Source organism: Varanus komodoensis, unplaced genomic scaffold (genome assembly GCF_004798865.1).
Source record: "Varanus komodoensis strain SLA01 unplaced genomic scaffold, ASM479886v1 scaffold8, whole genome shotgun sequence".
Lineage (NCBI taxonomy): Eukaryota > Metazoa > Chordata > Lepidosauria > Squamata > Varanidae > Varanus > Varanus komodoensis.
This window is the reverse complement of record NW_025336481.1, coordinates 5,364,451-5,376,704: the sequence shown is the minus strand read 5'-3', so window position 1 is coordinate 5,376,704 and position 12,254 is coordinate 5,364,451. Positions and strand designations below refer to the sequence as shown.

At 46.3% G+C, this 12,254-nt stretch overlaps 1 protein-coding gene across 3 annotated transcripts in view; it reads right to left on the bottom strand.

The window, feature by feature from the left end:
• The window catches only part of CHRNA4 (cholinergic receptor nicotinic alpha 4 subunit), a 64,483-nt gene that overhangs the window by 27,842 nt on the left and 24,387 nt on the right, over positions 1 to 12,254 (bottom strand). For all 3 annotated transcript variants that reach the window (XM_044455262.1, XM_044455264.1, XM_044455263.1), the window contains 2 exons: positions 9,691 to 9,735; positions 8,049 to 8,158 (listed from right to left, as the gene is read on the bottom strand). In XM_044455262.1, the coding sequence (XP_044311197.1) occupies positions 8,049 to 8,158; positions 9,691 to 9,735 (155 nt within the window). The remainder of the gene's footprint in view (positions 1 to 8,048; positions 8,159 to 9,690; positions 9,736 to 12,254) is intronic.

Genomic DNA, 12,254 nt, shown 5'->3' with positions numbered 1-12,254 from the left:
ACAGGTGTCTGGAGAGCAGCACTTGTGAAAGGGACCTCGGGGTGCTGGTTGACTGCAGGCTAAACGTGAGTCAGCCGTGTGATGCTGACATGCACCTGGTGGGCATGTTGTGAGCGGAGCTGGGTGGAGCCTGGGGTCAGACTAGATGGCCCGAGAGACCCCTTCTGACTCGCTCTGTTTCTATGTTTCTATCCTCTGGAGATGAAGGCTGAGGATGTGAGTAAAGATGAATGTGTGAACAAAGCCATTATGGAAATGGAAACGTTTGGCCACCAAAGACAAGGTTTGGCCATCCTTTCCCACACACCGTCTCCAAAGAGTACCTGGGAGGGAAAATCAATTATATCCTTTCTTTCTACAGAAACACTTGGCAAAGCGGCTAACCGAATGGAAGATTAAGAAAATAAAAGCAGTTTATAGCACTGTACAAGTGGAAGTGCTTGACTGTAAAGGCAACTGGAATAAAAGAGTCTCTATTGCCTGCTGGAAAAGCAGAAATGAGAGTGGAGGCCTGCTATCCTTTCCTGGGGGGGGGGGGGGGGGGTGCTGTTTCCTAATCTGGCCACATGACTGACCTTGCAGGAGTGTTGGGAAGATAAATGTTGGAAGGGGGCGCCACAGAATAGAGACACTCTGGATTGGCACCATTGTGGATGAGGTGGTGTATCTTGTCCAAGGGCAGTCTGGTGCCCTTCAGACATCTGGGACTACAGTTCCCATAATATATAATTTCTGGCTGCATATGGTGGGAGCAACCCCTGACTGAGTAAAAAGTGACATAACTGCCCCCCCCCCACCATCCCTTTCTCCTGATCTAGTGTAAGCTTCTCTTTTTTCCATTTTCTAAAGCAAATGCATGGATCTGTGTGTTATTGTTCACAGAAGACAGGCAGGATGTGAAATGGGCCAAATGTCTACAAGGCAAAGCAAGGAGATAAGAGGAGATAACTCGCCAAGCTGTCTGCAAAAAGCATTTTGACATTCTCCACCCTATTTGCAGGCAAAGAAATAACAGTGGGGGGGATTTCACCAAATTCCTCTAGGGAAGGAGGAATTCTCCACAGTTTCTGACAGGCAGGGGTTACAGTACAGCGCTGTGTGTCTTTCGAGCAACAGCAGCAGTTGCGTTTGCGGGCTGGCCCCTGTTTTGCGTCCATCACAGTGCAGGTGCGATGGATGCCGCACTGAGTCCAGCTCTGGGGAAAAGCTGGTGCTGATGTCAAGCCAAAATCTGTCCTCAGATAGTTTCCTTGTCCCATGAGAAAGGCCTCTATTCTCCTGCCTCATTTTGAGGGCATTTTATTACTCATTTCTGTGATATGTTTGAGCTTACCAAGTGTGTTTGTTTTGATTCTCTATTTATCTATTATAAATCTGCCCACAAATGAGTGCTTCCTGAACTGAAAAAAAAATCTGGGAGGAGTGACCTAATGATCTCTTCCCCTGGGCTTTAATCAGCGGCTAGAGACATGAAGGAGAATGATTGTCTTGTGAAAACAGGGCACTTGCTGCTCACGCTTTGGCAATGCTACAGCTAAGCGCAAGAAACCCAAACCCAGTGCACGAGAATTTCTCTGCATTTGGAATTTGTTTTCAAAAGCACTTTGTTCTCCATCAAATTGAATGAGAATAGTTTAAAAAATGCAGGAAGGAATTTTGAGGCAGGAAAAATTATTTCCCCCATCCAGGGTGGGGGCACAGTGCAGAGGATTCCATCCCTTTACCGTGCACAGTCTTCCTGTCTTGCTCGGTCCGGTCCTGGGAAGTGAGCCAAACTGCAAGGAAGCCTGCAAACAGGTGCACTGGGCACACTTGGATGGCCACAGCAAAACAGACGGGAGTCCAGGGAGTCAAGCCCGGGCAATTGGAGGAATTTGCACCCCCAGCATGGATTCCTCCACACCCCGACCTCCACCGCCTCAGCCAGAAGACAGCTGGCCTCCACTTCATACTCAGGACAAGGGCTATGACCCTGAAGTAAAGCTTCCCTTGCCAGAAGCCACAAATATAGTAACACCCCCCACACACACACACACACACACACTCAACAGAAAGTTTATGGCACGTATGGGGTGTGATTTGTTGGATACTTTGAAGTTCTCGTTGAAGAATGGCAAGATGCATGGTAAAGGAAAGCAAGCAAACAGTGAGAGATCCCTGGATAGCATCGAAAGAGACATTGGATGCAAGGCTGAAAACAGCTCGAACAGGGGGGCTAGAAATCCTTGCTCAGACCCCCCACCTACCCACCTCACAGCTGCTGCAGAAAGGATCGTGCTAGCCCTTTCCCAAGCTCAGGAAATCAAACTCAGACAGGGCTTAGAGGCCTGCCTGGGGACCGAAATGGGAGGCTAGCAGGGCTGCTAGAATAGGAGGTATGCTCCAGCTTCCTCCCCACCCCTCTCTGAACAACCAGAGCTAGGCATTGGCCTAGCTCAGCTACAGAGCAGAAGAAGGAAAAGGGGAGGTGATCCAGAGACCATCTTTGCAGCTTCCCCTGCTCTGCACCAGATGCTCATAAGCCTCCAGCTTTGATTAGATTGCGCCCTGTGTTAGTTTCACTCAGTCCAAAGTGTCCATGCATTTTCCACAGTGCATTTTGCCCTGAATTAAAAGGTATTGCATCAGAAATATTCGTAGCATTCCAAACTGACCAGAATCAAAGCATTTGAATGAAATAAATCCAGCTGACCTGGCTTCTGTTTAGGCTAAAACTCCATGAGCTTGAAAAAAATTGCTTGGGACATGCAAAGATTACAAAAACAAATGTTTCCCTTTCTTTGGCTAGGATCCAAGAAACAAATCATATAATATTAAAGTGCTGGTGCTTCATTTAGCATATGGTAGTGTCATATACTCATGGATTATTAATTGCATAGTCCTTGCAGAGAATAGAAGAAACAAATCTTGAGTAAAGATGGCCAGCTTAAAAACAAAACTAAATTAAAAACAATATCCAGTTTCTTCTCAGTTTGGGTTGCTGTAGATGAAATCTCCTCCCCAACCCATCATTTTCCATTTTTATATGGCAACTCTGATGTGGCCGTTCGCTAGAAGATATGTAGCAGATAACTGCCATTCTGCCTTGCAGGTATACAAGTGAGTGCTGTTCTATTAATACTGAAATGAAGATCTAGAAAAATGCACCAGTTTTATTTTGTTGAGTGTTTTTTAAACCTCACCTCTCATGGCAACCGTAGTTGCTCGGATGTGATTTTCTGTGGCTCCAAACACCTTTGTAATGCCCCTCTCCCATAACTGTAGAACTCTGTGGGGTCATCCCATGAAACTGATGGGGTGGAGATTCAGAACAGAACAAAGCATCATACAGCCTAGGAAACTGAATCTGGTCCCTTGGGGCTGTAGACCCATCAAGTCCAACCCCATGCTCGTGCGCGTTCAGGCTGAAGCATCCTGCGCAGATGGCTTTCCAGCTGCCCCTTGAATGCCCATGTGAAGAGAAGCTAGATCGTTGTTTCCATTGGCAGACTGCTCTAACAGCCAGGAAGTTTTTCCTCCTGTCCAGCCGGAACCTGGCTTCCTGTAACTTGAGTCATTATTCCGTGCCCTGCACTCTGGAATGAGCGAGAAGAGATCCTGGCCCTCTTCTTTGTGACAGCCTTTCAAGAACTTGTAAAGCGCTATCCTCTCTCCCCTTAGTCTTCTATTCTCAAGGTTAAACATGCCCAGTTCTTTCATTCACAGGGCTTTGTTTTCAGCTCATCCTTGCTGCCCTCCTCTGAACGTTTTTTCCCCAAAGGAAACAAGATCAAAGGAAGCCCTTCTTTACACAGTGCCTAGTGAATCTATGAAAATCAATTTGTTATACCCATCAGTGTGGACGGCATTAAAAGGAACGGAAGAAATTCATGGAGAAGGAGGCTATCAAAGATTGCTAGTCCAGATGACTTTATGCAGAGGCAGTTTAAGTATGTACCCTGGGCTGACAGAAAGACAAACAAGGGGGTCCTAGATCAAATCAAGCCAGAGCTATCCATAGAAGCAAAAAATGGCAAGATCGAGGCTGTCATGAGAAGACAAGGCTCCCTGGAGAAGACCATTGTTCCAGGGAAAGTCAAAGCCAGAAAAAGAAAAGGGAGGCCAAACACGAGACGTGTTGACTTCATCAAGGAAGCCTCAGCTTTGAATTTACACGAGCTGGCAGGGCGGTCATGAATAAGATACCTCGTAGAGCTTTTATACACAGGGTCACCATAAGACGGAGATGACTTAATGGCACATAACAACAAGGTCCTTGTGTACCCCAGTTACTGGGGAACATGGACTGGAGGGGAGTGTTGCATTAATGTCTTCCTTGCGGTTTTCCCATGGGCAGATGGTTGTTCCCCATGTGAACAGAATGCTGGACTAGACAGACATTCTGACATTCTGGGTCTGACCTAGGAGACCTCTTCTTATGTCCTTTAAAGCCTTCCTCATCACCTGCAACTGAGACCCTTTTAACTGACCTCACAATGCACCTCTTGTGATCCAAGTATCTGGCTTTGGAGAAGCTGCTCTGAGCTGTACAAAATTAAGTGAAGAAAGCAGAGAAATTGTCCTCCCTCTTTAAAACAGTAGAACCTAACAAGGTCTTCAAGAAGCTGATCCAGGTCAGAGCAAAGGAAGGACTTCTTCACACAGTGCCTAGTTGAACTATGGAATTCACTTTCATGAGATGAATTAATGGCCACCAGTTTAGGCATCTTTAGAAACATAGAAACAGAGCGAGTCAGAAGGGGCCTCCCAGGCATCCAGTCTGACCCTGGCTCTAGCTGGTTCCGCTCATGACATGCCCACCATGTGCATGTCCAGCCTTTCCTTGAACACCCTCACCGATAGGGCTTCAGCCACCTCCCGTGGAAGCCCATTGGGGTCCTCTTGGGGTCCTAGCTGTCAAGAGGTACTTCCTGGCATCCAAATTGAACCTTGGTTCCCTGAACATGGCTCCGTTGGAGCGGGAATGGAAGAAATTCATGGAAATTCAGTGGTTACTAGTCCTGATGGCTCCATGTTACATGTGGTATCCGGGGCAGTTGCTGCTGTTGCTGCTCTGTTGCTGGGGAATTTGAGCAGGTCCTTGGGCACATGGACTGCAGGGTCCCGTGAGCAGCTGGTCGGCCACTGTGCAAAGAGAATACTGGACAGGAGGGACCCTTGATCTGATCCAGCAAAATCCTTCTGGCCTTCTGGTGTTCCTGTGCTTTTGCCACGCCTGCTCCACCTCCAGCCCATTTCCTGGGAAGTGCACTTCACGACAGGACCTCGTCAGAGTGACATGTATGCAGAAATCACGGACCGCCGGGGAAAAAACCTGGAGGACTTTAGGGGAGAACCTTTCCAGGGCCTCCAAACTCCCCTTTATCTCAGTAAAACGTTCACCCATGAAAATTGAAGCTGAGCTTTAAACTGCATGTATGAACACGCACCTTTGCCAGCGCACTGCACCTCCCCCACTGTCTAAATTTATATTGCAAGTTCCTTCGAACACAGGCATACAATTCTTCCTGCAAAGATCCACGTACAGGCATGGCATTAGGTCAGAGCCGGGCCTTTGTAGTTGCAGCGACAGGGGCAAGAGATGCTCTCTCATGAGAGGGGCCATTGAAGTTCCAGTCAGATTTCTACTTGCAGCCATGTATAAGTTTTCTATTCCACCAACCCTTTACAAAAGATCAGAAATCACCTGGTAGGGTGTTTATTTGTTGTTGCTTTACTTTTTTCTTATTCTGAGACTATTTTGAATTATTTTTATATTTATTGAATCATTTATTTAAAATAATCTAACTGTAATTTTTGGGAGAAGACTCCTTTATTAAAAGCAATCATAAAGCAAGAACAGTCAGTCAGGTATCAAAACTGCAAACATTCTTCTCCTGGACTTGTACTCCTTTATCTAAAGGTGCAAGGAGGTCTTTCATTCTGCTCTCTAAGAGAACTTGGCACTCTTTCCCCTGCTGTCACAAACTCACAAGGGCCCTATTAGCCGGCAGCTCTAACAACCTAAGAGCTGGGAGATTGCATGGCCAGTCAGACAAGCGCTGCTTTTCTTTAAACTGCTATCTCCCCAAGCATGTTAAAGGAATTCTGCAAAGGACAATTGATGTTATTAGAATGAAAAGAAGGTCCAGTCTAGAGAAGAAAAAAATAATCGCAAAACAAAAGAAACCCCCAAACAAAGCGATCCAGGAAGGAAGGAAGGCAGGCAGGCAGGCCTGCTAGAATCTTTTGCTGGGTCTTTGGGGTACATGTGTGTGCGTGCCTGTGCGTGTGTTATTTCCAGATTATTCATTTTTCCTCTTTTTTAGTACAATATAAAAATGAATGTCAAACCCATTCCTTTCTCTCAAGAACTCTCCTCACTTCACAGCTGTGATTAAGAAGGATGAACAAAGTTATGGAAGAAATAAATAAGAATAAAGATGAGGGGAGGGGAGGGGAGGGGAGGGGGAAGGTTACCTGCTCCATCAGAAACAATAAAAAGAACATGGCTGATTGTGGTGTGTGGAACAGTGTGCTGGCCCACATGGCTGCAAGCCACTTTGTAGAGCAATTCAAAGTTGCAAGGTGTGGACTAAGCTTTGCCTGGTTTCAGAAAGAAAAGAGCTCCCTTCTCATGACATAGAAGATGATGATTGTATGGAAGGGGAGCAGCAGGATCCCACTTTCTGGCCCTGGCCCAGGCCAATGTTCAGTCACAGGGATGAACAGAACCTCTGCCCAGCACGGCATGCTTGGCCGTGGGTGGCCGTGGGTGAAGCTCCAACACTGGGCCAGACAAGCTTTCCCTCCGGACCTGATCCAACATTCTCCATTCACCAAGCCAGAAGCGAAAAACCATGAGCGGAGCAACATTCTTAAGCAGCAATTATTAAACTTTTACTTCCAGGGCACCCTTTTCCACATTTGTTCTTATGTGGAGGAACTCCTGAAAATCAACATATTTATGAGGACTGCAACACATTCAAAGGCAGTCATGGTGGACCCACAACAGACCAGAATCCGCTAACACAAAAATATCAGCAATGATCTCTGACTCCCAATTTTTTAACACCAGCGTTTTTCTCACTCACTCCAAATTATGCTGCTGAATTGAAGACATCTGAGAAACTAGAAGTAGACTAGAGCGTGACTAGAAATGGATTGCTGGAAAAGACTCCTGCAAGTCCCTTAAACTGCAAGACCATCAAACCAGTCAGTCTTAGAGGAGATCAACCCTGACTGCTCTTTAGAAGGCCAGATCCTGAAGATGAAACTCAAATACTTTGGCCACAGAATGAGAAGGAAGGACTCCCTGGAGGAGAGTCTAATGCTGGGAACAATAGATGGCAAATGAAGGAGGGGATGGCAGAGGATGAGGTGGCTGGATGGAGTCACTGAGGCAGTTGGTGTGAGCTTGGGGGGACTCCGGGGGATGGTGGGGGACAGGAAGGCCTGGAGGAATGCTGTCCAGGGTTGCGATGGGTCGGACACGACTTCGCAACTAACAACAACAGAAATTGATTTTTCTGTGGAAAGGCTGCAAGCTCCCTTCACTTCCACTTCATACAACCTATTCTTGGGCTGGAAATTCTTGAATCCAAGGTGCATGTCTTTTGCACCAGAGTGGCACAATGACTTCTGGAAAAATCAGAGTTGGTTCAGCCAGCCTGAAGAGGAACCAAGGGTGCAGTGTGGCGGATAAGCTGCCTTTAAGCTGAGGCCAAGGACAAAAATATCCACCTATTTTAGCTTAAAGCACTTACGGCCATTAACCAAACCTTAGAAGAAGAATTAACCTTTTAGAATGGGGAGGAAAAAAACTCACAAAAGCTGAAAAATGCCTGAATGGTAGGGGAAAGGCAGGGCAGGTCCTGGGGAAGGGAGTATGACATTCTTTGAAGCCCCAAAGGACCGGATCCAGTTTCGTAGGACTGAGATTCTGCAATCTTCTTTAAGGGAAACTAGCTGGCTGATACACGGCATCTCCTGGTAGAACCCTAGAAAAGCTTCCAAGAAGCCTCTGGGTTTTCAGGAACACTGCTTAATAGGCTCAATTGCCTACTTACTTGTTGTAGAGAACAATGTCTGGCCGCCAAATGAGCTCAGAGGGGATTCGTATCGATGTAACGTTCTCGTATTCCTCGGGGTCCCAGCGTAGTTTATAATCATGCCATTCCTGGGGTTTAAAAAAAAAAAGCAGGCATGAATCACAGGGCTGCAAGCCGAAACTGAAACGAATCTACATCTTCAGTGATTCTAATTCAGCAACGTACAGGTGTAAATGGAAAACGAGGTGCAGATGTCTGGTTGTATTGGTACCCTGACTCACCTTGCTCTGCCCAACATTTCCTTACTCCAAATTATTCTTCCCTCTGCAGCTCCCCGCACCAAACAGGTTCTCAATCGGGAAGTTCACAAGCGTGATTTCTGCATGTGTGTTTCGCAGGGAACACCGCTGGGCCCATGGCCTCCCTGCTTGCAATGGTCCCATTTTCCCTCATGTTTCCCCCATTCTAAAAGGGGGAAACGACTCTCTGAAGACTTCAGTCCTGACAATCAGGCTTTTGGGGCACAATCCAGTTATGCCCTTGGGACTCGTAATCCCCAAAACCCAGAGACTTGCAAGCATCCATTCCGGAATGCGGAAAGCAGCACAGAGAATTTGCTCTTCACAATCTGCAATTCAGCAGGAGGCTGACTTTGGCTGTCGAGCTGTGACTTCTCAGAGGGGAAAGGGAGAGAACTACAGCACTGCCAGGATACCTTGTATCCCCCTTTCCCCAGTCCCCTCCCCTCCCCACCCCCTTAGGCCCTCTCCGAGGTCACTTTTCCAACCTCGGAGAAGCAGCTAAGGGTAGGGTTGGGCTGGGAGGGGTGGAGGAGGACTGGAGCATGGCTTCCTAGCTCTGAGGTGAGAGCTCTGTTCCAACCTGGGAATGCGAAGGATTCTTTGCCTTCCGCAACACTGACGGGCAAATAGGAGCACTCTTTGCAGCTACAATATGCTGGTACTATTTTTTGTATTTTGGCCCTGCCCCTTTCGATTCAGCCCCACTCAGCATTAGAAACTAAGTCCTGAGATCTCCTCTGAAATAAAATTTGGCCCTCAGGCGGAAAGAAATTCTGCAGAAGGCGGGAATGAAAGATTTTCTGCAATGGAGAACTCTGTGCTTCAGTGATCCAGCTCAGAATAAAAGGTGTATTTTTCATCCTCCTTTCCTCCATATCTTTGGCGCTGAACCCCCTTTTCTCCCTTTAATTTCACTTCCTGCAATGGCCACTTGAGGACAAATTTCTGGACTTGCTCCAATGGAACATTCACATGTAGAACAGCCAATATGTCACAGTGGTTACAGGGCTGCACTGGATCCTGGGAGAACTGGGTTAAAGTACCTCTTGACCATGAAGCCCATGGGGTGCCTTTGGGCCAGTCATTGCCTCTCAGCCTAGCCTACTTCACAGGATTGTTGTGAGGATAAATCGGAGTGGGGTTAATCATGTAACCTGCCTCGGGTTCCTTGCAGGAGGAATAAGGCAAGGAAAAGATACAATGAATGCGATCTTGCAAGCCCCACTGAAATGAGCGGGGCAAGCACAAGAGCATAGGAAAAGCTCCTGCTGGAAGATGCCACCTAATTTCTCAGGTTGGAAACCTGGGGACATGTATGTAGGCAATGAAGACAATGCAAAGCATCGTGGTTAACTCACTTGTTTCACCCACACGTTGGTGGTCATCATTTGGTTCTTTTCATCCTGGAAAAAGACAAAAGAGAATGAGGGGAAGCCTGTTTTAAGAAGAGCAGGCCCTGACCCTGAAAGCTCTTGAAGCGGCCGCTTTTTCTGCTGCCGTGCACTTTTTGCAAATCACCAATAATCTCAGTAATAAATGTATTTAAGCATCAGCTAAAAAAGCAGATGTTACCAAAGATTAGCATAAAACGGAGCACGCTTGCTATTCATTTCCCAACAAGTACGCCACACACGCTGACCCCACGTGGGGTTTCCTAGCAGCTTCTCTAACCTGCAGATGTGCAGAACTACTGATCCCATGGTCCCCAGCCAACTTGGTCAAAGATGCCAGTTGTAATGAAACAAGGGTGAAGGGCGCCCAGGTGGCAAAGGATGCAGTAGAGGGTTCAAATGCTCTCTTTAGCATGGGGCAAACTGGGTAGAAAACTGGTGGCGCTCCAGTCTATCACCTACAATTCCCATCATCCATTCCCATTAGCCATGCTTGCTGAGGCTGCTGGGTGTTAAGGTCCAAAGACATCTGGGGGCCTTCTCATTCCTCAATCCTGTTTCAGAGCTTGCCGTGCTGCAATTTGGGAACGGGATCAATGCCGACTTCTGATGTCATGCCCCCCTGAAGCACTCCCCCCTCTTTGGATTTATTGATCGGTTACATTATTGCAGCGTATTATTTATTTATTACATTACTAATCCACTGAGCAATGAATGTTCTTTGCGGATCACCTGCTCCATCATATTGATTAACTTCCCTCCTTCCTCATTTTCTTTTAGAAGTTTGTGTTAGAAAAGGGAATCTTTCCTCCTACTTTCTCTGGGGAAAAGACAGATGTGTATGAGGCCAAGCAAAGTATACTTGATTTGTTTTAATCCTAATCAATTCATCTTGATTAGTATTGGAATGATGCGATTGCTATTCTCTATCTAAATGGCCCATTAACTCACTATAGGGAGGCTGCGAGTCCCCCTGCGCTTCATTTCTCTCTTTCCCTGCTCCCAATTCCCTTTGATTTGTTTCAAAGAGGATAGTTTGGAAAGGGGTCAAGCCGCAGACACAGAAAAAGGACTGGATCTTTTTCAGCAACAAAACAACCAGCTGGGAAAAGAGGAGAAAGTTGTAACCAAGATGGGAGGTCAGGTTGTTTCAGTTCCATATGGATAGGTGAGCAAGGATCTTCCTTTGAACAAGATAAAAGAGGTTCAAAGGACAACCCCGGGAAGCTTGCTTTTATGGTCTAAAACACTCAAACGGCTGCCCAATGTTGGTGGCCATTCAGTGATGTGGGAAAAGCTGTGTTTTTTTCTTCAAAGTATTGTGAGCAACATGCTTATTGTCTGAAGGCAATATCACACTCCCCAACCCCTGGGAAGGATGATTTAGCATTAAAGCAAGGTACACATACCCCTGAACCCTTGTTTTAAAGCAAAAACTCGGGGCTTTTCTCCACGATGCTGAATGTGAACAAAATTTGGTAGGAATTCAGTAGTGTAGTCATAGCCATTGGAGGGCAGACTGAAAAAGGGGGGCTTCATGTGCTCAGTGGCTACCTGAACGAGCGCTTACGTCTGTATATGCCCGACCGCCCCTTGAGATCTGCGGGAGAGGCCCTTCTCCGGGAACCCTCCATGAAAGAAATTAGGAGAGTAAGTACTCGGAGGAAGGCTATCTCTGCGGTGGCACCCAACCTATGGAATTCACTCCCCAAAGAGGTCCGCCTGGCACTGTCATTACTGGTTTTTCGGCGCCAGGTAAAGACCTTTTTATTTAAACATCATTTTAATTGTTAAAATATATGATCTGGCCAGGGCAACTTCTTCTTCCTTCTCTTTTCTCCTCCTATATTCTTTATTTACTTATTTTATACTGTTAATTTTAATTTTATATTATTGTATCTCAGTGTATTTTTTGTATTTTTGTATTTAGTGGTAATTTATTATGTTCTATTGTATGTCAATGTATCTTATTGTGTTGTAAGCTGCCCCGAGGCTTCGGCAAGGGGCGGCATAGAAATGTTTAATAATAATAATAATAATATTTCACTCATCTAAGTAAAAACCCTTCAGGACTGGAAGAGTCCAGGCTAGGAACAGTAAAAGAGCAGTAGCAGAAACCAAGAGGGGAAAGGATGATAAAATGCACCAGACTTTGGGGCAAGGCAGGGTACAAATGGCAAGAAACCAAACATTTGCTGGTCACTTGGAGTAAACCACTGTTCCCTACTCCATTTGCAAAATAAATCCCTTTGTTTTGAACACTACCGATAATTCCTGCATGCAACATCTGTAGGTGAGAGCCAGTGTGATGCAGTGGATACAATCTTGGACTGGAAGCCAGGAAATGCTGGTTCCAGGCACCCTCAGAGATGCATCTCAGAGACTGAATTTGGACTCTCAGGCTAGGCCAGCTCACAGGGTGGTTGTAAAATGAAAATGGAGAGGTGATTTGGGTGCCTTGCAGGATGTGGAAAAAGGTAAGATATAAATGCAACAAATACACAAACATCTGGCTATGCAAAGAGTTCTAA